Source organism: Odocoileus virginianus, chromosome 33 (assembly GCF_023699985.2).
Source record: "Odocoileus virginianus isolate 20LAN1187 ecotype Illinois chromosome 33, Ovbor_1.2, whole genome shotgun sequence".
Lineage (NCBI taxonomy): Eukaryota > Metazoa > Chordata > Mammalia > Artiodactyla > Cervidae > Odocoileus > Odocoileus virginianus.
Window position 1 is genome coordinate 279,021 of NC_069706.1, and position 25,354 is coordinate 304,374.

Sequence of the window (25,354 nt, forward strand, 5' to 3'; positions counted from 1 at the left end):
CAAATGGTGCTTGCGAGGCAGGGCACGCATGCCGGGCGCCCGGCAGCCACGTTGGACAATGCAGTCCACAGCTAGAGAAGGTTCAAAAATGGTTTTATTTCATTATTATCCAAGTACCTTTGAAAAGATAATTGTACAAGTCAGCGCATGAAAAACGGGCTCAGGACAGCCCCCCGCTGGTGCGGGCCTGAGAAATGTACATATTTACAGGGGCCCTGGGGAGGGCGGCCCGGGACCCGCTGAGCCGGTTCGGGCCTTGGTGCTCGGCGCCGGGCCCACACAGTGGCAGGCCAGAGACAAGCTGGTTGAAGGCACTCGGTGACACGGACAATGGACAGAGGCCCCGGAGCCCCCTGCACCCTGGCTCTGGGGTGGGCCTGGCCAGGGCGGGCCACGGCAGGCACGCGCCAGGGGCGTCCGCTTAGCAGCACAGGGTCGCTGGGCAGGGTCTCCAGGTGGCCCCATGGCGGGCTCCCCGCGAGTGTGGGCTCACACGTCCCTGGGAGGAGGGGCCCCAGCGGTCTCCTGCCCTCCTGGACACAGAGGGACTGGGTGGGCTGCCTGGACAAGCACACCACCCCGCCAGCAGCTGCACCCGCTGCACTCTTGAGAGCGGGCAGCCCGGTGCGGGCCCTCATGGCGCTCGGGGGTGCAGCGGCCAGGCCGCCGGTCAGTCCACCTTCTCCACCTTGCCAATGATCTTCTCCTCAAAGACGGGCAGCACAGCCGTGTCCTCACGCACCTCCTCGAACACCACGCCGCACTCGAACTCGTCGCTCACTTTCTTGAAGTAGAACCTGTGGTCGGAGGAGGCACTGAGGGTGGTGGGGCCGGGTGGCTGCCCCCCAGCACTGCCTGCAGGCCCGCGAGCTGGTCCTGGTGCCTGAGCGCCGGCGCTGGACACCATGTGCGGGTCCCTGCCCCGGCCTCTGCGGGGAGGGGTGGGTGGGCTCAGGGTCTCCATTCCCTCCATGGGGGTACCGCATGCACTCGGCCCTGCAGCCCAGGCCCCTCCGTGGGCGGGCCCCAGACCAGACCCCAACGGCCCCAGCGTGTTCTGCAGTGCCCCGAGGGGCCTCCAGGGTGGACCTGAGGTGGGGCCCTGGCTTCCACGGCCCCATAAAAAATGCCTGGTCAGGAAGCCAAGACAAGGCTGGCTTGGGCCACACCAGCATGGGTGCCCGGGAGGACCTGAGGCCATGCACCGAGGACACGCACACCAGCCCAGGTCCAGGCAGACGGGGCGGGACTCAGCGGGAGGGGTGCACACAGCTCTGTGCTGTGAGCCCCCAGTCTCTCACCTGTAGTTGCCCTTCTTGGTCAGCAGCTCCTTGAACTGGCCCAGGGTGACTGCACGGCCCCGCACCAGGGTCCGGTAGGGGATGGGCTCTCCGCAGAAGTAGTAGGCCACGACAATGCTGTCGCACGGCTGGGCACTCCCACCGCCCGCCTTCCTCTGCGATTTCGTCCTGGGGGCCGAGAAACACTGTGACTGCTGGGCCTGGGGTCCTACCAGGCGCCCCAGGAGATGACGGGGCAGGGCCTGCAGGGTGGGCTGCACCACGCTCGGAAATGCTGAGTCCACAGGTCCCGCTGCCCACCCCGCCCCAGCCACGCCCACCCCTGGGGGCTCGCCCTGCACACTTCCACGCTCTGCCAGCCCGAACCATGACGTAGACACAGCCAGCTAGTTGTCCACCGCCGCCACCACCCACTTCGAGGCCCTAGTCTCACTGTGGCCTGGCTGGCCTGGAGGGCGTACCAACCACCCAGACCACATGAAACGGGCGAGCAGGCTTCTCAGGAGGACCCCATGGTGGGCGCCTCTTGCCGAGCCACTCAAGACAGCCAGCCCCTGGCTCTGCGATAGCAGACTGGGTGGCTCGGCCCATGTCCCAGTGAAGCCCCCACCTTCAGAAACACCCCAAGGCCAGGGACTGGACAGCAGAACCGCTGGGCCCGGAAATGGACCCGCCTCACAGCAGAGGGCTGCTCGCGAGACCAGAGGCAGCAACTGGCCCAGAGATGACCGAGGCCTGCAGTGCCTCCTGCACGGGCAGCGAGGGGCCTCCTCGCAATGGGTGGCGCCTGTGCCGTCCCAAGTCCTATCCAGTGACTGCGCCAGGCTGCCCAGTGGGCCCAGGCATGGCCCTTGGCCCTGGCCAGACGGGCGGCCAGTGTTGCATCAGGAAGGCCCTGAGGTCACAGCGGGCTCTCCTCTCCCCGGGGATACCCCCCACTGGTGCTCCTGGGCACAGACCAGGCGGTCACCTCAGCTGAGAGGCCGCCCCCACCTTGAGCCAGGCTCCTGTCACCTGATTCCCTTCCTTCGGTCCTGTGACCTCAGGCCTGGCCCGCCCCAGGAGCCACCTGGGGTTCCCAGGGGGTCCATTCTCTACACAAGAGCACCCCCCACAAAGAGTAGCAAGGGGGAGGCTCAGAGCAGGGCCCTCGGCCACACACGACGAAGGACCGGGGGTCAGCCGGGAAGGGCTCAGTGGGCGCCCCTCTCTGCTCGGGGACAGGGTGGCCTGCACTGGCCACACACGGCCCTCAGGCCCTGGAGGCCCAGCCTGGCCCACGTGCACGGGTGTGGCCCACACGCCCCCACACTGCGCGTAAGAGCAGAGCCAGCTCCTGTGCATGCGGCGCCCGGGGCCTGTGCTTTAGTCAGCAGAGCCCCAGGGAGTCAGGGCCGCAGCCCCGAGCTTGTTACACCAGGCGGCCACTGCAGCGAGGGCTGAGGCCTCGTGTAGGACACGCAGACCCTTCCCAGGCCCGCCGCTTGCTGTCCCCACGTGGACGGCCAGGGCTCCTCTCACAGCACATGAGCAGCCCCAGCTCTTCAGGCACAGCGCCCGAGCTCACGTCGCGGGCCGGCCGGCACTGGGAGGACCCAGGGGGGCGCACGTACTCTGTCTCGGAGAGCTCCAGGTCGGACACCGCCGGCACGGCGCTCAGCACGGGCGTGCACGCTGGCCTGACGCAGCAGCGCCCCCGCTGGATGACCTCCTGCACATACCTAGGGAACAACGCGCAGTGAGCCGCCGCCCGGGCAGGGCCTCCAGCAGCGCTCAACTCAGCCGCGCTCTGCAGCAAAAGGAGGCGCCTGCTGCACGGGCCGGCAGGATGGCAGACCTTCGTGGTTGTGGAGCTGGAGGTCAGGGCTCCGTCAGAGCAGGAAGGACACCGGCGCTTCCACCCACCATGTCTTCACCAAGCAGACCTTGGGCTCCTGAAACCCGCGGGCGCCTGCCACTCCGTGCACTCAGAGGAGCCTTCGCCTCCAGAAGGGAGCAGCCCCGACCTGGGCCCTGCAGCTCAGTCACAGCCAGCTGAAGGAGGCTCACCGCCCACCGTTCCCATCCCAGGGCCATCAACCTCAGTGCGACGCTCCACGGCCCTGATGTGACTTCTATTTTGACCGTCCTGGGTGGAGTCACCCCAAGAGGAGGGCCCAGTGGACCTCTGCTCTGGGGTCTTTGCTGTCTGCAAAAGGCGCACATGTCCTGGACTGACCAGTGTGCAACGCCAGAGCCGCCCCCTGTGGCTCAGCTGTGTCACAGCCAGACAGAACCCACCACCGGGCAGGGCCTGTGGGTGCTGGCGCGAAGAGCAGACCAAGCACACAAGACCACAAACAGGGAGCCCGCAGGGGCAGGCGTGGCAGGATGGGCCGGCTGGCCCCGCGCCCTCCACAGCAGCCCCGCTGCTGCCCTCCACCCTCCAGCTCACAGGCCGGCCTACCGGGCCTCGGGCACCGCCCGCTCCCCAGCCCACACGGACCAGCAAGACCTCAGCGTGTGACACGGCCGCCGTAAACAGGGTCACCTTCAGTGAACAGGGACACGCGCAGGCCTCCCGCGGTGCGGCGGGCTGGGGCGGGTCTGCACCCGGGAGCCGGCTTTCCCAGAGCAGCACAGACCATGCAGCGAGGGCCGGCCCCAGGAGCTCCGCTGACTGAAGATTGGGCGCGGGGACCAGTAACACCCGGGACGGGGCCGCCATCCACTGACCACACTCCCGTCTCCAGGCCCTCAGAGCCCGGACCACCCTGAAGTCCCAAGCGGCTGGCACACCCGAGAAAGTGACCGCAAAGGCCCCACTGCGAGGGTCCAGCATGGAGGGGTGACCTGCCCCATGAAGGGCCGCCCTGGCCCTGACAGCCACACAGGGCGCCGTGAGGAGGGAAGGCCATGGGGCTGGGGTCTCAGCACCAAGAGAGAGACACCAGGGCTCCCCCGCGTGCTGGGAACAATCAGGCCCCTTCACGGACACAGTGGGCCTCAGCTGACACCCCGAGCACAGCCACAGCCCAGCCGAGGCGCAGAAGGGCTCCCGCCCCAGACGGACGCTGTGAGGACCACGCACCTCTGCTTCGAGGGCGCCTTGCTGGCCCTCTTCTCCTCCTCCTCCAGGCGCCGGCGTGCCTCCTCCAGCTGCGTCAGGGGGTTGGGGGCGGGGTTGGGTGGCATCGTGGGGTCTTGAATGAAGAGATGCGAAGGCTGCACCGAGCTCCGGAGCTGGGCACTGACCCAGGGGTGCACGGCCCCAGGGCGCTCAATGGACAGGGGCCTGGAGCTCTCGTGAGCCTGCTGCTTCTTAGCCCCGGACGACCTTCAGGGGCAACAGAAGCAGGTGAGCTGTGCCCAGGCCCTGTACATCCCCCACTCCCGACACAGGGCCTCTCCGGAGACCTGCTCTGACCGTGCTGTATATCCCCCACTCCCAACACACGGCCTCTCCGGAGACCTGCTCTGCACCGTGCTGTATATCCCCCACTCCCAACACAGGGCCTCTCCGGAGACCTGCTCTGACCGTGCTGTATATCCCCCACTCCCAACACATGGCCTCTCCGGAGACCTGCTCTGCACCGTGCTCATCACTTTCTGAAATATAAAGCATACCCTATGTGGGCATTTTCTTAATGTTCCCCCATGAAGACTTCTTTTACATAAAAGTTTTTTTTGTTTTTGAAAAGTATTTTGATATTAGAGTAAGTGTTCTTGGGACTTCCCTAGAGGTCAGATGAGACTGCCAGCCCGCAATGCAGGGGGTCTGGGTCTGATCCCTAGTCAGAGAACTTGCTCTCACATGCCCCAACCAAGACCCAGGGCAGCCAAACAGAAAAGCAAAAGCTTAACCTTTATCACTGCTTTAAAAATATAAAGATAAATAAGTGCTCTTTGTGAAAAACTTGAAATGTTCAGGAAATTCTAAGAAAAAAATGAGTATGATTTAGCAATAGCCACTCAGTACATTCAGTGTATTTCCTGCCCCACTAAAGACACCTGACGCGGCTGGCTTAACTCTCATCACGTGCTTCCTCCTAACTTTCCTCCACGTGACGCCACGTTCCCTGCTATCAGTCACTGAGAACCTTCTACATCTGTGTGACCTGCTGTCACTCAATACTGCCTCTCTCAGCTGGACAGGAGGCCTCAGAAGGGGGGCGTGTCCCCAGGAGCAAAATGAGGGGACCCCAGGAAGGGTGCTCTGGGGGAGAGGGCTGACTCAGTGCCCGTGTGATGTGACCTGCCCCACGGGGAGCTGGAGTCCTAGAAGGACCCACAAGGCCCCCGACTCCTCACTCCCTGCCCCCCTCCCCCTCCCTGCTCTGTGCCTGCCCCCAGGTCCACAGACCCCAGGAAGGCCTGTACAATGCAGCCCATAGCACAGCCAGGACACTGCTTCTGGACCCATCTTCCCACAGAAAGATGCGCTGGGGTGGGGGAATGGCCAAGAAGAGCGCTGCCGGGTCAGGTTTCAGAGTGCAAACCCAACAACTCAGGACCAGGGAAGTCCACAGCTGGCCGGTCCCAGACCCCAGGCCCCTGCCCACCCCGCCCCCACCACGAGCGGGACAGGTGACCCTGAAATCGACATGGAGCACAGAGGGACCCAGAGCAGAGACGTGTCCTCTGGCAGTTGGGGTCAAGGAGGCTGGACCCAGAGGCTCCTCCTGGAGGACCTGCCTCAGCTCCTGGTGGAGGGGCGGCCACAGGGCTGTAGGATCCTGCCCAGCAGGGCTGCAGCAGCTGACCACAGCAGTGGGCACTCCTGCCTGAGACACTGAAGTTGTCACCAATCCCCACCTCATCACAGCGCCCACACAGGGAAGGGTTGGCCTCACACCACCACGGGCTAGAGCTGGTCCCACGGGCCCACGGCCTGCAGACTGCCACCTGGCGCTGACAGCAGGCTCTAGAGCTGGGAGGGACTCAGAGCCAGGGGTGGGAGGACTCAGAGCCAGGGGTGGGAGGACTCAGAGCCAGGGGTGGGGGAGGACTCAGAGCTGGGGGGTGGGAGGACTCAGAGCCGGGGGTGGGAGGACCCAGAGCCAGGGGTGGGAACAGAGCTGGGGGGATGGGGACTCAAGAGCCAGGGGGAAGGGGACTCAGAGCCAGGGGTGGGGGGACTCAGAGCCAGGGGTGGGAGGACTCAAAACTGGGGTGGGGGGGGACTCAGAGCCAGGGGTGGGAAAACTCAGAGCTGGGGGGGAGGACTCAGAGCCAGGGTGGGAGGACTCAGAGCAGGGGGGAGGGGGACTCAGAGCCGGGATGGGAGGACTCAAAATATGGGGAGAGGAGAGGACTCAGAGCCAGGGGGAGGGGGACTCAGCTGAGGGAAGACTCATAGCCAGGGGAAGAACTCAGAGCCGGGGTGGGAGGACTCAGGGCCAGGGGGAAGGGGACTCAGAGCCGGGGGTGGGAGGACTCAAGAGCTGGGGGTGGGAGGACTCAGAGTCAGAGGGAGGAGGACTCAGAGCCGGTGTGGGGGCTCAGAGCCGGGGCGGAGGGGGACTCAGCTGGGGGAGGACTCAGCCGGGGCCCCTCACCCGTGGCCCGCCTTCCGGTGTCGGCTGATCTCCTTCTCGCCCTCGATGATCCACTGCATGATCTTCTGGTTTTTCTCTGCGTCCTCAGATGGGCCTGGCGCCTCTGTACTGCTGCTCTTCCCCAACTCTGCCTTCTTGGAGTTCCTCTTGGAGGTTGTGCCCACCTTCCCGCTGCAAGAGCAAGACATGGTCACTTGCTACTTCAGCTGGCCCAGGCTAGACGGCTGGCTGGGACCCGCAGGGCTGGGGAGGACAGCCTGCAAGGGCCCTGCCTGCATGCGAGGATTCAGTTGCACTCCTGCGGGCGCGGCCAGGCTGTTTTGGGCTGACTCTGTGGACAGAAGGCATCTGGGCAGCTCAGGCCCAGCCACCCGTCCTCACCCAGACACCCCCCTCCAAAACGGGCCCATCTGACCCAACGGCGCTTCAGGGCTGGAGCCCTGCAGCCGTGCACCCAGGCATGCACGCCTGCCAAACTGCGCTGGCCCTGGCTCAGGGACTCCTCAGGGAAACTCTGGCCCGAGAGCGGCATGGAGGACCCGTCTCTGGGGGATACCACCTGCACTGGCGTGGGCTGGGGTAGGGACCGCCGTTCACACTCACCCATAGGCCAGGCTGTCACTGGCAGTGGGGGGGGCGCCCGTGCTCTCCACGTGGCTGCGGGGCTTGGCTGTGTGGCCGTGCAGCTCTGGGCCCCAGGCGAAGCTGCTTGGGACCCGGCGGGTGGCCTCGGCCTCAGCTGGCTCTTTGGGCCGGGCCACGCCGTGGTGGCCGTGGTGGTGGCCGTGTCTGTGGAGGTGCAGGCCAACCGGGTCCAGCTTCGCCCCCAACTTGGGCGCATGCTTTCCGTGCCCAGGCATGGCACCCCCCAGCACCCCGATTTTGGGCACGTGCGTGCTATCCGGGGAGCGGTGACCAGGCCCCGGCGACTGGCAGCCGGGCGTCCTCATGACTCGCTGCACGTGCTCGTCCAGGATGCTCTCGGGGTTCTCCTCATGTGCGTCCCGCAGCCCCGCGCAGCCCACGTCCGCGTAGCGGGAGGGGAAGTGGTGCCAGGCCGGGGCCGAGGGCAGTTTATGGCTGGTGCCCTGGGGGCCAGAGGGCATGTCGCCGTCCTCGCCTTCCTCCTCCTGCTGGGATGAGAAAGCATGTCACCTCTCGGCACTGGCTGCATCGGGGAGACCCCATGCTTGGGGACACAGAGCACAAACAAAGGCCCGAGCCACGAGCTAGGACGAGGCCGGGCCAGCGAAGTGCAGGAGGGGCTGCCCGATCCAGAGTAGGCCCAAGTCCCGCATGCCCGCCCAGTCCCGAGTCAGTATGGCTGGGCTCCAGGAGGACGAAGCGGATGGGGGCTGGCCTGCGCTCCCCTCCCGAGTGCGGGGACAGGGCCACATGCCACGCGGAGGAGGGCACAGCACCAGGGCTGCACAGACCGCCAGGATGCCTGGCACCACTTCCACGTTAAGCCTCTCAATAAAAATTTTTCTTTTTTTCAATTGTTTTCCTATTCCTCAATTTTACTACTGTATTTTCCATCATATTTTCCCAGGGAACACTGCCCTTATACAGAAGACCTCCGGATTTTTCCTTGTTTTGCTACAGGTGTTAATAAATTGTCACATCAAACTAGCAGAATTTCCTTTGACTCTGAGAGTTACTATAAACAGACCTGTAAACATACATATTCAGTCACTTCGATCCTGAAACACACAACTCACATTCACTGTCTCGTCTTATTGAGCTGCCCTGAGCAGACACTAAGAGACCGGATGACTGAGCCACCTTGCATTTCGACATGAACAAGCCCCCAGGAGTCCCCACAGGACCCCACACCACTATGGAAGTGCCTGCAGTCATCCAGACACGCCACCAGCTGTGGGCACCACGACTCAGGAAATGGCACCCAAGAGGACAGGCGGGGTGAGAGGGGCGGATGGGGGGACACGCAGCCCTGTGGGTGAGCGGTGAGCCACCCTAGAGCGCCCTGGACTCTAGGCTCTGCACCCCCATCGCTACCCAGACCCTTGGTTCCTGCACTCACCCTGTCCCCACCCCAACCCTGGTGCTTTGTGGTTATCAGGGGTTTGGGACTTGGGAGACCCACACCCAGGGGCACCCAGTATTGATGCCATTCACTCCCTTCCAGGGCAGCATGCTGCAAAAAGAAACCTCCAAACACCCAGGGATCTGAGACCAGCTATCCCTAATAGCTCTGCATGCACAGAAATTCAATTTTAGGGTTTTAAAAATTACAGATTTACATAACCCTTCAGCGCTAGTTTTCATTTTCTTCTGTTCTGATTTTCCAAGCTTTACAGTAAAATTAAGTTATTAAAAAATTTGTAAGACTCCCTAGGTGTTTCAGTAGTTAAGAATTCACCTACCAATGTGCGGCACACGGGTTTGATCCCTGGTCCAGGAAGATCCCATATGCCGTGGAGCAACTAAGCTTGTGTGCTCCAAGTACTGACTCCATAAGCCACAATTAGTAAAGTCCACGTGCCCTAGGACAGGTGTTCCCCAACAAGAGAAACTGCTGCAATGGGAAGCCCACGCACTTCAACAAAGAGCAGCTCCTGCTTACCACAACTAGAGAAAGCCTGCACACTGCCAGTAACATCCCGCTTAACCGAAAATAATTAATTAAAAATCTGCAGTGGGAATTCCCCGCAGTCCAGTGGTTAGGACTCAGTGCATTCACTGCAGGATTCCAGGTTAGATTCTTGGTCAGAAACTAAGATCTCACAAGCCGTAAGGCAGGCCCCAAAAATGTCTGAGCTATTACTCTTAAAAAAGAATTCTTATTTATACCATGGTTCACATAGCTTACAAAATCACACCCGGTAACAGACTAGAGACCACATGGCCAGCTGCTGGGCAGTGAGCCACCCCCTGGGGCAGAGGGACACCTATGGGAGCCAACCGGTTGCACCCCCGAGGCCAGGAGCTGGGACCCGAGGCCTACGCGTGGCAGCCCTCCTGAGCTTGAGGCCCTGAGCAGCCGACACCGGACATTGGCTGGGACACGTTCTGTCATATCAGAGAACACTGCTGGGTCCAGCCCCCCGAGAGCTTGGGGGCTGCAGGCACAGCCATCCAGCGCCTGCCAGGGACGCCATGGGAGAGCCTCAGACGGCTGGGCTGCCTGAGCACGCCCCTCCCGCCCGACACCACCAGCCAGGACCGCAAGCACACAGCCCCAGTCTAGGCCGGAAGCACAGCAGCGCATTGCGAAAGCCCAGGTCTGCAGTGAAACTGGCAAGTCTGCAGTGGTGAGTCGCGATCTCTGAAATTTCTTTCACGAAACGTTACGCCTTGCTTCCTGAGCCTGTTTTAAGAGCTGTTGATGGCAATGCACTCAGGACAGCCTCACAGAGAGTCAGTGCGTGGAGATGCTGTCAGGGCACACAGCCTCCTCACACACACGACACAAGCTGAGCTCCGCCAAGGCACTGGCACACGCGTGACTCTGGTCTGCGTTCGCTCCCTCTACGCAGCTCCCAGGAGGCGGAAACCCTCAGCTCTGATGACCAGTGCACCCCAAACCCGCCCTGCTGGCCATGCCCTCCTGAGCAGAGATGGGGCAGGGGCCTCGGACAGGTCGCTGAGCCACAGGCCGTGGAAGGAAAGCCGGAGGGCTCCAGGCAGGCCTCGGGCTGCACCTGCCCTACCAGGAGGCCGTGCCATCACCACGTGGGCGGGAGGGGGGGCAGGGCACGGTCCCGTGGGGCCCCTCGTGGCACCGCATGGCCTGCGACCACCTCATGCTCAGGGCTGTCTCCGTACTGCCAGGAGTCCGCGGCCCGCCCCACGATGAGATCTGCCTGCCGACTCTGTGCAGGGAAGGCGGGGGGAGCCTGGCCTGTGTCGGGGCAGGCGTCACACGGAGCTCTGCATCTAAGTGCGGGGGGAGGAGCGGGGGCTGCAGGGCTGCCCGCCGGCCAGGCCCCTCACCCACCCTGACGGCACTGACCCCCATGGCGCAGCAGGTGGCACCCCTGGGGAATGTGGAGCCCAAAACAGCAGGATCCCCCTCGGGTTCTGAAGGGTCCAGGGAGGGCTCAGCTTCTGTAGTTTAAACAGGAAGATCAGGTGATCGGTAGAGAAATAATTCCTACAAGAAAGTCACATTTTGAGTTTCAGATATTGAACAAAATACTGAGAAGAGAATGAACTCCCGCCCTGAGAAAAGGCCTGTGTGCCAGAAGCCTCGAGGCCCACAGGCCCAGAGGGCGGGGCACATGAGGGCGAGGGGGGCATGCCTGTCACGGCACCTCTGCCCTCTCGTGTGTAGAACGACATGCGTGTGCAATGGCCAGGATGGGAGAGCACCACCCCAGGCAAAAAAAGACAGGCATGCAGGCACCTACAGGCAAAGAGTTACAGCAAATAGATCGGGTGTGCTGAAACTCTCAGCTCTCGGAGTTCTATCAGAAAGGCTACCGGCCAGGAAACGAGACAGACAGAGCCATGTCCCAGCCGCAAAGCCACTCCGCACGCGGAGGTGACGGGTCAGAGCCTCGGGCCACCCTGCCCGAGGGAGGCCATCCGGGTTCCACGCGACACGGAGGGCGCCTAGCAGGACGCAGGCCTCCAGCCCTGACTCGGGCAGAGCCGCCCGGCAGGCGGGGAGACGCCCTCCAGCTCCACGGAGGCCGATGCCTCGGGGGCCTGCTGCAGCCCACGCCACGGCAGCCACTCACCATGCGGACGCGCTTCAGCCGCTCCTCCAGCTCCTCCTCAGCCTCCCGCGTCCTCTGCACGGCCTCCAGGCGGTGGATGAGCTCCGCCGCGAACTTCTGGGGCTCCACGCGGACTTCCTTTGGCATTCGGTACGTGCGCTGTGAGGAGACGCCGCTGTGAGCCCTGCCGCACCGCGTGAGCAGGGCACAGCCTGCACTCTACTCCCCACCCTGGGCTGACCAGCAGGGGACAAGCAGACATGGCTGCCTCCTGCCTCCCACGACCATGGGTGAAGACCTGAGGAGGCCGGGGGCTACGCCTCCTCGGGGATGGCCACCCTGGCGCCCGCAGCCCAAGGCCACCGGCCTGCCCTGGAGAAGGGTTTCTTGTGACTGACCAGCCCAGAACTCGGGCAGCTGGAGCAGAGGCATCCAGCTGTGCAGACCCGTGAGGTCGGGGCTCAGTCCGGGCGCCAGAAGGGCCGGGCACGCTCTGCAGCGCCCACCTTGCACCCAAGGGGCAACAGCGCCTGACACAGCAGGGGGTCACTGCCCTGCACCCGGGATGAGCGACACAGAACCCTGGCGCAGGCAGGAGCCGGGGAGGGACAGGGAGCCATGCTCAGAGAATGCAATTCCACGCACGCCTCACAGCAGCATGCCGCGCAGCTCTGGGGGCGGGCACAAGCTATAAAGTGAAATCGCTTCAAATCCAAAACACTTGCAAGCACAGCGAGAAACCCTGCGCGCGGTTACCCAGACCCTCCAAGGGACCGCAGGCTGCCGCCCCTCAGGTGGGAGCAGGGCGCATACAGGCGGACACTTACGGGAATGTGAGGTAGAGGCACCCGCCCGTTGGCCTGGACACTCTCCTGCATCTCCCGGCGGTGCTGCCTGCGGGTCCTGTAGGGCGGGACTCCATCCCTGTCAGACAGACACTCGCATGAACACACGCAGGGCTTGGCCACGGTCGCTGGGAGCAGGCCTGTGCAGCCTGTCTCCTGAGCTGCGCTGGCTGAAGACGACTTTGTGTTCTTAGAAAGAACGGGACAGGTTCCTGAATCCTGCTTTCTTCCAGGATAAGACGGTAAAGCAGCATAATCTGTCAGATACTCAAATTTGTTCTCTTGACGTGAATTTTAGTCACAACCCTTCTGAAGACAGATAAAACCACAAGTCAAAGCACATACCGCCTTTAAAATGACTAAGCACTTATCTGAGAAGCATCTGACTTGCTCGCCTCCTGCTCTCCAGCCACTTGAACGCTGCTCCAGGAAAGCGGGGGCAGGAAAATGCCTCTCTGGTCCCCATCTCCCAAGGACCTGAGGGGGTGTCCCCCCGACAGCTCCCAGCCTCCCATGTCTCCAGCAGTGGGGGACCCACAACACCAGCACTCCCAGCCCCTCACTTGCTTCCCATGCAGGACCAGCGCTGGCCGCCGCTCGGCCAGCAGAGGCGCCCCAGGCACATGGTTCTCAGTGTGTCCCAGCCCGGCCCAGGCACACTCACCCCAGCGCGGGGGAAGGGTGGCCCTGATTCAGAGCAGGGCACCGAGGCGGGGGTGCTGGGTGCCTCGGGCCTCCAGGACCCCAGGTGGGGCCACAGTGCAGCGGGCACAGCAGTCCAGGGCCAGGCCTCAGGAAACAAGAGCCGCAGTGCATCTGGATGCCCTCACACGGCTCAGGGGTCCTGAGCCCCGTGTGTGAGGCTCACGTGCTCTGACCGCACACCTAAAGTCCACGCCTGAGAGACCAGGCGCTGTCCAGAGTCTGCACCCAACGGCAGTGGACTGCAAAGCCCTTAGCCAGTGGAGGCCATGCTGAGTTGCCAACAGAAATAATTTAGATGAAACACACAATCCTATTTTTTGCCTCATATATTCAGTATATTCAAATATCTGCCACAATTTTACATTCCAAGTTCTTAACTATTCCTGTATTTCTGAGTCTCAGTGTAAACCAAGATGAACACAGTATCAGGGAAATTCTTTTTGTTGTTTTAGATCTTCCCTTTAGCAAACATATGCCCTTCCCTTGGAAAGAATTAAGAGATTAATTGACATTGTAGTAACTGAGTTTTGGGGAAGAGGAGAACAGAACGCGTGCTATCAGCCGCTCCCGGGGGTTCTGAGGCGCACAGCTCATTGGAACCCTTTAACGCAACACTTTATATTCATGGCAGGTACTGCTGAAACCCCAGTAGTATCAAGTAAGTTGTTGGAAACATTGACAGTTTCTGTGAAAGAGTCAAAACAAAGGAGAACGTAATGATGAATGTGGACTGCCCCACAGCGGCTCAACCTGGCGGGATGACGCCCCCATCTCGTGGCCCCCAACAGGAGGAGAAAGGACTGCTGACTCACTAGACACGGGCTGTCAGACCAGAGCCAGACCCGGGCGGGTGGCACGAGGAGCCAGCAGCCCACAAGGCAGGCCATAGCACGGAGGACCCGGCCACCCACAAGGATGGGCGAGCCGGCCTTTCCCTCCTCACTGAAGCCTGTCCGCCCTGCAGACACCAAGCAGGGCCGAGACGCAGTCCCCATGACCCGCTGACAGTGATCAAGGCCGCAGCCCAAGCGCCATCACGGGGGTAGATGCCCACACGCCTGCCAGCTCCAAAGCCAAAACCTCCCTGTTGGGGCAGAGAAACAGTGAACGGCGCGCAACTGACAGCAGGCAAGCCCGACGCACGTGGGTGGTGGACCCCAGCAGGCAGACAGGCCATGCCCTGGCGTGACATGGGCAGGTGTGACACCATCACATCCTGACTTGCGCCAAGGTCCCCGAAGTCATCGGCGAACCAGAGAGAAAGGTGTCAGAAGCGAGCACTTCCCCCAGGGGAGCCATCCCTGGACAGGGGTTCACGCCACCCTCGAGGGTGCAGAGGCTCCTGTGCGTCTGGCCGGCCGGCACAGAGCCACGCCAAGGGGACGGCAGGCCCTGATCGGGTGAGACGGCTCCCAGATCACAGGGGGCGAGCACAGAGCAGACGCCTTGGGGTGGCCCGCCCTGGACGCACCGCACATCCAGCGAGCGCCACTGAGACCAGGGCTGGGCGCCGCCAGGCAGCTCCGGCAGCCTCGCCTGGAGGGAAGCCACCAAGGCTCTGGGCTGCAGGAGGGTCCCCAGGAACAGCCCCCGCAGAGTGGGGGAGGGGTGGCGGGTACTTACACACTGCTGTCAGTGAGGGACAGGCTGTCGGCATCGCTGGACAGGCTCTGCTGCTCGCTGTCATTGGCGCTGGTGGCAGGGGCGAGGGCATAGCCGGAGTTGACGTAGTAGGGGTTGACGGGCTCCCGCCACGATCCACACCTGCTAATAAGAAGGTATGTTAGCAGCCGCCAGGCCACGTCCCCACGCACTGATCCTCATCTTCAGAATCACCTGTGACCCCAGCACGCGGACTGCAGACCCGAAGCCTTCAGAAGAGACAGTGCAGAAAAGGCCGCGGGTCCGCCCTGCCCTCATCCCCGCGCTCCTGGGAGACAGGCACCCCACGCCTTCCCTGTGCAGTTGGGCAGCCATGCCTGTGAACACATGCATGCTCCATGCCAGTAACTAGAGACAGGGCGACGACTCCATGCCCCCGCTCCTGCAGCACGCCGCCGCAGACTCACTGACCGGCTGCGAAGCCACCCGGCCTCGCGGGCCAGCAGGACCCTGTGCCACAGCCGTCTGTGAGGGCCCCAGCCAGGCCTCAGGAGCACAAGCCTGAGCACGGGCATGGGGAGGATGAGCGGGTGGCGGGCACACAGGCCGCGGGTGTGAGAGTGGCTGTCACACTGCCCTCCGGGACAGCAGTGACCATCCCGCACGCCCTGGGTGGGACGCACCACCATGGGTCACCGAACTAGCCAGAAATTGACACTAACAGCTTGCATTTTCCTGGTAGATGGTCAGGAGGGGGAGCATTGAGATGTCACTTAAATTAATTCTTTCCTCTTTAAATGACCTGTTTAAACCTTCTGTCTATTTTCTGTTGGGCGGTTTATGAGTTTCTTAGTGATTTACAGATGTCTTTAAATATTCTCGAACTTCCCTTGTGGCTCAGCTGGTAAAACATCTGCCTGCAATGCGGGAGACCTGCGTTTGATCCCTGTGTTGGGAAGATCCCCTAGAGAAGAGAAAGGCTACCCACTCCAGTATTCTGGCCTGGAGAATTCCATGGACAGTCCATGGGGTCGCAAAGAGTTAGACAACTGAGTGACTTTCACTGAAACATTCTTACTATTAACCTCTGGTTACATACGTGAAAATACTTCCTCCCTAAATGTCACTTCTTAACTTTGTTCATGTCGATTTTGGTATTAGAAGTTTACTTCTGTGAAGTCAGACTTACAAATCTTTCTCCTTACAGATTTTTTTTTTTTGTACCTTACGTAGGCCAACTTTCCTCATTTGACAATCATAAATATATCCCTCAGTTTTTCTCCAAATGCTTCAATATTTTTTAAGATCTCTACCTGAAACATGTGCATGTAAAATCCACCCACTCCTCTGCATCACAATGGGCAGCCAGCCGTGAGCACTGAGCGCCACACCACCACCGGCCCTGAATTCCTGGCACGCCTGACCCCCCCGACACCCCCCTTTCTGGAGTCTCCACTCTGCTCATCCCGCGAAGGCCCCGCCAGCCCCTCGCAGCTGAGGCTCCCCGAGCCCCCTGGAAGGTCGTGTGAAGGCGGGACGGGACGAGGTGCCTCTGAGGGCTCTGACTGCAGCCTCATCCTGGCCAGGGTGCTCATGAACGGCAACCGCATTGGCTCCAGGGACCCATGTGCTCTGTGCAGAGAAGGGAGCAGACTGCTTCTGCCTCCACGGGGCCCAGGGGGACGCCCCGGTGTGAGCTGTGCATGCTCGCGGAGAGGCGGTCCACACCTGCCACCTCAGAATGCCGGTCACGCAGGACACGTGAGCTGGGCCGGGCCAGGCAGTGTTGCTGGAGAGAACCCAGCAAGCAGCCCACCTCCCCAGGGCCACGCACACAAGCAGAGCGGCCACGGCACCGCCAAGACACTGACAGTGCACACGACTCGCCCTCCAGCTCAGGACCCGGGCTTGTCACCCCACACCACGGTCCCCCTGAGCCCTCACGGCAGCCAGGTTCCCGCCAAATGAGGGCGGGCGCAGGGCCCAGAGGCTCCGGGGAAGGGACAGGGGCCGCCCCGGGCCCATGTCTGCAGCACCACGCTCTCCCTAAACGACACTGCTATCCCCCTGGCTGTTTAAACACAAACCATCAACACAATCACCAACACAGCCACTGAGCTGGAATTCAGACCACAGACAGCTGAGTCGCCCCTCCGTGTTCCGCTACCTCAGGGCCAGCACCCGCACGCCCCGGGCCCTCACCTTCCCCGAGAGGGCAGGACTGAGCCTGCGACCCTGATGCCTGCACGGGCCACCTGCGCCCTCCCCCGACGGGGCCCAGGAAATCCAGCTTTGAGGTGACAGGCAGGGAAAACGTGGGTCCTTTCCACAGCCTCCGGTGCTGAGCAAACCCCAGCACGGACACAGCTCCACGACCAGACACACGGGGAGGAAAGTGCATGGGGAGAAAGAGGAGGAGGGGCCGGCAGCGAGGCCAGCCCTCAGGACAGGCGCTGCAGGCTGCCACGCCACAGGAAGCTCGGCAAAATGTCACTTGGGGGCCGCTGGCTGCTCCCCACAGGACGGCTGGAACCAGAACTCAGACACGGGATCTACGGAGACCTCCAGCCTCTCTGCGGCTTCCAGACCTCACGACAGAACCCTCAGGACTGCCCGGCCTCTGGGGCTGCTGAGTGCAGGACTCTGCCCTCCACGCTTTCACTCGAAAACTTCCAGCGTCCTTTTGCTTCTATGTCTCCTTCCTGAGCAGCTGCCTTCCCACGACCTGGTCTGACCACTCTTCCTTTTAATCGCTTCTCTGGTCCTGCTGCGTTCAGTGTGGCTACAGAGTGGATCCACCGGCTCAATGCTGTTGGTCATGGCTGTTCTATTTTCCTTTGTTCCTCCTTGCCTTCTTTTGGAATACTTTCTATTTTCTGTCTCCTCCCTCTAATAAGTAGCTCTTTCACTGTTCTTTCAATGGTTCCTTCAGGGATTACAACAGGTACCCTTGATGCATCAAGGTCCAATTAACTGCATTCTACCTGTTTCCAGGCAACACGTGGTCTGAGTTAATGTGGGAGTTCCCTGGCAGTCCAGCAGGTAAGACTGTGCACTTCCACTACAGGGGTGCGCATCTGACCCCAGGTTGAGGAGCTAAGAGCCCACGTGCCACACGGAACAGCAAAAAAGAAAAAAAACAAAACAGAATTAACTCCACCCGCCTCCCACACACTCATGTGCTGTTGGCGTCCTGGGTTTTGGGTCCATGTGGTGTCTTAACCCCAGGAGACATCATCAGTCTTGCCTTATCCTCCAACAGCCGCCTGGAGTCACCATGCCCTCCCCTGTCCCTCCTACCCTGAGAGCATTTTCTCTGCCTGAAGAACACCCTTCAGTACATCCATGAGTACAAGGGCTGCAGCTGACACTTCCTCAGTGTTCGCTGGTCTGAAACTGTCTTGATTTTCCCTTTATTCCTGAAGGGTAATTTCACTGGGCTGAAATTCATTTTCACTGCTTGGTAATCATTTTTGGTTTCTGCGGAACTTTGTAAGCTTTCGATGGGAGTGTACATGGTGCAGACTCGGTGGGACACAGTCCGGTAGTTTCTAAAAATTAAAACAGAGTTACCACAGGACCCAGCAATTTCCCTCCTTGGTAAAAGCCAAAGGACTAACGAGCAGGGTCTCGGGAGAGTTCTGTGCCCCCAGGCCCTGTGCAGTGACCTTCCTGGTCATCATCTCTGCAAGCCCCTTCTGGGAAGATGAGGCCAGCCCAGCCCACACTTTCCCCACCCCGCCTCTAGACCCGGTGCCCCAGGCCAGAGCCCAGTGACCTGGGACACAGGGGTAACAGATAGACCGAGAGCGGCAGGAGGCAGAGCTCGGACCCCTCCCCTGGGCAGGAGTGGCCTTGAGAACCATTCTGATGTCCTGAGACCCAGGCTACAGCCGAATAATGACTGTTCTGTCTTCAGACGCCCACAACCTGTCCCGCTGGGACACTCTCAAGGGCCCAGACAGCCTCCTGTGAGATCCCGGCAGGCGCTTCCAGGAGTGGCACAGAGGCAATGCCGCCACGCTTCCAAGAACGTCCTGCAGGCTGGGCCCAGGGCCTAGCAAAACCAGGGCCTGCCAAGTTTCTACTCTAACTTCACTGTTTTCCTTTGTAATTAAGAGGCAATCTTGTGGGACTCCCCTGGTGGTCCACTGATAAAGAATCTGCCTGCCAATGCAAGGCACACAGGTTCAATCCCTGATCTGGGATTGAACATGCCACAAGGCAACTAAGACTGTGCACCGCAACTACTGAAGCCCTCACGTCCTGCAGCCCGCACTCTGCAACGAGACGCCACCACGATGAGGCCAAGTTCAACAACTAGAGTAGCCGCCACTCGCTGCAACTAGAAAAAGCCTGTGTGCAACAACCAAGACCCAGTTCAGCCAAAAGTAAAAAATTATTTTTCAAAAAAGAGGTGATGTGTGGCAGAGATACTTTAGGATGATAAAAACATTCTATTCACACCCGTCGTTTGATCTGCGTGTACTGGAAGGACGCTCCCTTGTAGCAGGACATCTGTCTGCTGCAAGCCATCCTCTTATCCCTGCCCTTCGAGAGCCCAGCCCCACCCCCGCTCGGACAGGTCTTCACCAGGGAGGCATCCGCAACCTGTGATCTGTGCTGTGAGGCGGCCTCCCAGTCCCACACGCCTTTTATTTACTTTATGACCCTTTATTTATTTTTATTACCCAACTGGCACACCGCACCCACCACCATGAATGAACACTGAATTGCACAACACAGCAAAGGGCATCAGAGTCAAAACCAAACAGTAACGACAGAAGGATCCACGTTTTGTGGAAAAGGCATGCAAAGACAGGGCGTGGTGGCCACGGGGGCCACACACCAGCCCCCCACAAGGGAGGCAGTGGAGAACCCTGGCCCTAGAGTGGCCCCAGGGCCCCATCCGCCCTCACCACTACTTACCAGCACTAGACTGTGGGCAGGTTACCCCTGCAAAGTGGACCGACAACGGCCACCTCTTTGAAAGGGGCCCGAGTACCCTACACGAGCACACAGGGGATGCTGAGCGCCAGACGATGCAGAAACCGCTCGACTTAAGACGGGCCAGCACGTCCGGCTCGGCGTCCTGCACATGGAGCAGGATGAGGCTGGGGGCTATGGGCTGCAGGACGTAGATCCCCTTGGCTTCCTGTAAGACGCTGACCAGAGCAGATTCAAGGCTCCAGGGAGACCATGCACTCCTGGCTTGAGAGAGTCACGGGTTGGTGGGGGCACTCCCTCTTTGCCACAATTCTTGTGTGCAGCTGTGAACACCAATAACTCTTTACAATAAAGCAGCAACTCTTTACAACACCTGCTAAAGAGTCACACTGTCGGTGACATGGGTCAGGGTCCATCTGTGCAGGGAGGAGAGACCACACAGATGCCAAGAAGATTCAAGAGGGACCAGGCTAGATCATTTCTCACTTACATGTATTTTTCAATTTTCCTGCACCAAATATATTTCTTATATAACTTTTGCAATGTGTCCCTGGATGTTCATTGCTGCAGAGCAGTTGAAATCTATGGAAGAATATATGTGAAGAGCACACTGAAAACTGTAAAGCACCTCAATGGAACTCGCCAGCAAGAGCTCAAAGGAAGGATGAACCAGAGCAGAAGCCCTGTTCATCTCTGCTCAGCGCAAACAGTGCACATTTACATCAGCTTTTCTCTGCACAGCAGGCTTCTCGGGCATCAGCAGAAATCCTTCAGGGCCTGGACTCACACAAATGCTTCACATCAGATCTTCAGGATACACGGATCTGATGAAGAGGAACTCCATTTGGCGGTATTTTACAAGTGTAACAAAAAATGTTTCACAGAATCTGCGACTGTGATCTTTTTTTTATTCATTTAAAAAAATTTTTAGTTGGAGAAGAATTGCTTTACAATGTTGTGTTGGTTTCTGCCATACAACAACGCGAATCAGTCACACTCCCCACTCCACCCTTCTAGGTCATCAGAGAGCACCAGGCTGAGCTCCCTGTAATTAGACAGCAGCTCCCCACTAGCTGTCGGCTTTCCACATGGTCATGTATGTGTTTGCCACCATGATTTTTAATGAATCACTCTCATTCCAATGACGGGGTCAGCATGCATCTGGCACTAACCTCCCCTGGAGACTTCAGCCCCTCACTCCAGCTTCTTACGGCTCAAACAGAAGCTTCAAGGAACTGGCTGGTCACTCTTCACAAACGCGAATCACCACCACCAACATGCAAGAGCGACACCTCCCAACAACCTGCAGGCTGTTCAGAACAGCAGACAGAGACGCTATCTGTCGACCCCTGAGGTCTCGCAAATGCAGCTAGACTCCAGACATGGGTTCTTGATGAGCTCAAAATCACAGATCACAACCTTTTTACCACAGGCCTGAATCGGTCCCCAGTTCACAACCTAAAGCAGACGGGAGGCCGAGGGCTGCAGTTCTGAGATCACACAGAACTCTGGTGAAGAGAATAGTTCTTGGGATTGAAGCTACAAGATCACATCAGCAACTCTAAAAACATGGCTTTTCAAAGATTAAGAACGTACACTTATGAATCTAGTCAAAGTCAAAACTCTGTTCATAAAAACAGTACGATTTGTTCCCTTGAAGTAATTCAGAAACCAGAAATTCCAAGCCTTGGGTCACCCTCTTCACTTCCTAACACCACCAGGTAACTCTCGTTGTTTACTGTTGTTTAGTCACTAAGTCATGTCTGATCTTTGCGACCCCATGGACTAGAGCCCACCAGGCTCCTCTGTCCAGGGGATTTCCTAGGCAAGAGTACTGGAGTGGGTTGCCATTTCCTTCTCCAGGGGACCTTCCCGACCCAGGGATCAAACCCACATCTCCCACGCTGCAAGCAGATTCTTCACTGCTGAGCCACCAGGGAAGCCCCAGGTAACACTCAACCTTCTCTAAGCTAACTGTGCGTCTGTCAGCCCCCAGTCCCCAAGGGTACCCTTGTCTGCCTCCCCTGACTCAGCACATGAAGTCTGCCCAGAAAGTGAAAACCTGAGGGACTCAGACTCTTCAGGTACTTTGCTTTTTATAAGTTATTTGAGTTTTCCGCTGAAGAAGTTTTCTTTCACAACGTTTCAAACGGATTTTCTTTTTAAAGGACTTTCACTGTATCCAAATGAACCTGCCCTGAGAGGAAGCCCTACAGGTAAGGCACAGCCCCTGCTTCCACTGCACACAGGATGGACCCTGGACTGCTCTCACTTGCCAGACGCTTTGTTCACCACAAAAATGTGTCAGCTTTACATTAACTCCAACAAACTGCACACGGCACCACAAAACTTTACGTTCCAAGGCAATCAGAATTTCAAAGCACCAACGTGCAAGCCTGCCATTTTGTCGATGCTGGGATGTCCAACAGTGTCCTGTCACTGGCCTACCCCGGCTCAGACCGCCCCTCGGAGCACCACACCAGGCCTCACCCGGCCCCTTCAACTCTGCCGTCTCTGTGCCTGTGGCCCTGGGGGCTGCCTGGAAGCTGGGGCATGGGCATGGCCATGTCGCCGGGAAGTCAAGACCAGCAGAGGGTGGGAACCCCCATGGGGCAGGAGGGCCCAGCACAGGGGCACCTGGGGGCCTGTTCTCTGCCCCCAGGAACAGTGTCAGTGGCGTGGCTCAGACACGGGCCTGTGCAGGGTGGACGCAGAGGCCAGCAGCTCACGCTAAGGGAGGTGAGCCGACACGTGGCTGAACCCGTCTGCCGTGCGTGCTGAGTAACACGAGGCCCTTCTCATTTAGGTCACAGTGAACCTGGCCACTAATCCACCCAGCTGCCTCTGTCACGTGGGGAACACGGCAACAATACCTAGAGGGATGAAGCAACAAAATCCAAAACTCAAAGAAAACACCACAAATGCTTAAAGTAATTAGTAAAGTCATCTTTATACCTGAAAAACAAACATATATACAATGGATCTGGAATTTATACTCAACATAAACCATATTATGTGTGATGGGCCTCATTTTTTAGGTCACATACATTTCTCAAAAGAAAATTCCTACTTTACAATGTATTTAACATTGAAAATATAACTATATGTTCATATTAATTTCTATATTCATAAAGATGCTTTGGGAGGGCACACAATTATTCAGACTATTTACCTGTGAACAATATTGAGAGGGCGAGTGGGGTGGGTGTGTGGACACAGAAGGACATTTGAGTTGTTATGATCCATGGAGCACTCGCTCTGCCCGGAGGCAGCTGAAGGCACGTCCAGAGAAACAGGGACGCCCAACAGGACTCATTTCTTCACAAAGTTTTCTTTTTTTTGGCTGCACTGCATGGCATGTGGATTTTAGTTCCCTGACCCGGGATCAAACTACCACTTGCAAGACCAATGAGAAAAACAGACAGAAAGGTTTTCATATGTTTTAAGGCACAGAGGGGCTTCCCTGGTAGCTCAGTGGTTAAGAATCCACCTGCAATGAGGAGATGTGGGTTCAATCTCTGGGTCAGGAAGATCTCCTGGAGAATGGAATGTATTCTTGCCTGGGAAATCCCATGGACAGAGGAGCCTAGCGGGATACAGTCCATGGGGTTACAAAAGAGTTGGACTTAGTGACTAAACAACAAGGCACAAGAGAGCTACCAGGAAAATGAGGTCTTAAGGGGCTAAAACATGAGAGAAAAAAGAAAAACAGATGGACAAGACAGACACATGGTCCCACTTTTCTCCTTGAGGCCCTCAAGCAGTGACCTCCAAGCTGAGAATGTGATAACTTCCAGAATTCCTAAATGGGTGTTTCACATGCACCAAAGGTGTGGATGCTGGTGCAGACGCCAGGCCTGCAGCTGGGATCCCAGTGGCATGGCTGGTTCCGGCTGGTGTAATGTGACAAGTCCCCACACTAAAGGCCAGGTGAGCCCTCACTGGAGAAAAATGGGATTGGGGTCTTCAGGTGATTTCTTAATCTGTGTCACATACACAATCTGTGCCCATTGTTCAATAAAAACTGCCCAGCATACTAGGAGCAGGACCAGCCAACTCAAGAACATGAGAAAAACAGACAATAGAAAAAGAACCACAAAATACCCCAATTTTAAAATTACAGGACATTAAAATGCATGTGATGAACATGTTCATTAAAAGACAAGCTTCTGAGAGAGTTTGAGCAGAGAACTGAATACTAAAAAAACAAAAAGAATCAAATGAACACTAAACTTGAAAAATATAACAACTGAAGTTAAGAACTCCACAGTCAGGCCTAATAGTAGACTGCATGCAACTGAAGAGAAATGAGCCAATGGTAGACAGGTCTGGAAAACATACACATGAAGCACAATGGGGGAAAAAGACAAAAACTACTGAAACTATTTACAAAAGAGAAAAGGTCTGGACTTCCCGGCAGCCCAGCGGTTAAGAATCTGCCTGCCAAGGGGACACAGATTCAATCCCGGTCTGGGACGACCCCACAGGCCGAGGGCAGCCAGGCCCGTGCCACAACCTGAGCAGCCGCTGCGGTAACAGTTCCCGCCCGCTGCGACCAGAGCAAGCCGGCGGAGCTACAGACGCAGCACAGGCCTCTGAACAAGTGCACGTTAGCCCCTTCAATGCTGTCCGACTCTTTGCAACCCCAGGGACAGAAGATCACCAGGCTCCTCCCTCCATGGGATTCTCCAGGCAAGAGTACTGGAGTGGGTTGCCATTTCCTTCTCCCGGGGATCTTGCTGACCCAAGGACTGAACCTGGGTCTCCTGCACTACAGGCAGATTCTTTACCATTTGAGCCACCAGGGAAGCCCAAATAAGTAAAATGTTTCAAAAAGTATAAAGTAAATAAATAAAAATATAAGTGGCACTCTGATCCCATAGGATCATTGCCCTTATCAGAAGAGACCAGGGAGCTGTCTGTCTCCACCCGGACACGGTGAGAAAAGGCCCATGCGCAAACCCTGAGAACAGAACAGAGCCTGCTTTGCTGCTGGCGCCTCCGTCTGGGGCCTCCAGCCTCCAGAACCGTGAGAAGAGTCTATCACCTAAGTCCCCAAGTCTACCGCATTTTGTCGTGGTGATCTGAGCTGACTCACACTCAGGTAAGAAGCTGGATGTGGCCACCCTGGAAAGGCCAGGGGTCATGAGACTGCCAAGCTTAGTTTTCGGCCTTTTAGCATTATTTGAATTTTTCCTTCTCTCTTTTTTTTAAATTAAAATTAAAATTAATTAAAATACTGGTATAATAATGCAAACATTAAGACCTAAGATCACACTTAAAGGAAACATTTATATGATCCTTTTAAAAGACAAAAGATGCTTTTGAAAACTGCATATCATCCAAACCTTCTTATAATATATTTTTGTATATATTTTAATAATATATTTTCTAGTTACAAAAATGTATGCTTTATAGGAATTTGGAAAATGGAGAAAAACCAAATGAAGAAAACAGAAAGCCTATATTCTCCAGCCATACAAAAAAAAATCCCTGTACAACCAGCCCTGTGATCAGACACCAAGCGAGCTATATTCTGACTGTGAGCTATTATTCGCAATGCTGCAAGCAACGTGCTTACCGATCATTTCTAACTATCTCCTTAAGAGAAGACACGGGCCCTCAGACCGAAAATGAGCCAGTGACTCAGACACGATCAATTCCAGACGAAAGCATGTTAACGACTCCAAGGGCACAAGGAAGGGCGTTCCCTGGTGGTCCAGTGACGGTCA

General features: G+C 58.0%; 1 protein-coding gene across 6 annotated transcripts in view; it reads right to left on the bottom strand.

Annotated features, from left to right (window-relative positions):
- Positions 1-76: 76 nt before the first annotated feature.
- Positions 77-25,354, bottom strand: part of AXIN1 (axin 1) — a 37,614-nt gene continuing 12,336 nt past the window's right edge. The window contains exons 3-11 of one of the 6 annotated variants that reach the window (XM_070460866.1): positions 14,697-14,840; positions 12,351-12,447; positions 11,545-11,682; positions 7,442-7,968; positions 6,839-7,009; positions 4,372-4,617; positions 2,915-3,022; positions 1,302-1,469; positions 77-797 (exon numbers count right to left, since the gene is read on the bottom strand). In XM_070460866.1, the coding sequence (XP_070316967.1) occupies positions 671-797; positions 1,302-1,469; positions 2,915-3,022; positions 4,372-4,617; positions 6,839-7,009; positions 7,442-7,968; positions 11,545-11,682; positions 12,351-12,447; positions 14,697-14,840 (1,726 nt within the window). In that variant the 3' untranslated portion in view covers positions 77-670. Of the gene's footprint in view, positions 798-1,301; positions 1,470-2,914; positions 3,023-4,371; positions 4,618-6,838; positions 7,010-7,441; positions 7,972-11,544; positions 11,683-12,350; positions 12,448-14,696; positions 14,841-25,354 lie in introns of all 6 variants that reach the window. The other 5 variants (XM_070460867.1, XM_020900211.2, XM_020900209.2 and 2 more) reach the window with 5 other exon arrangements.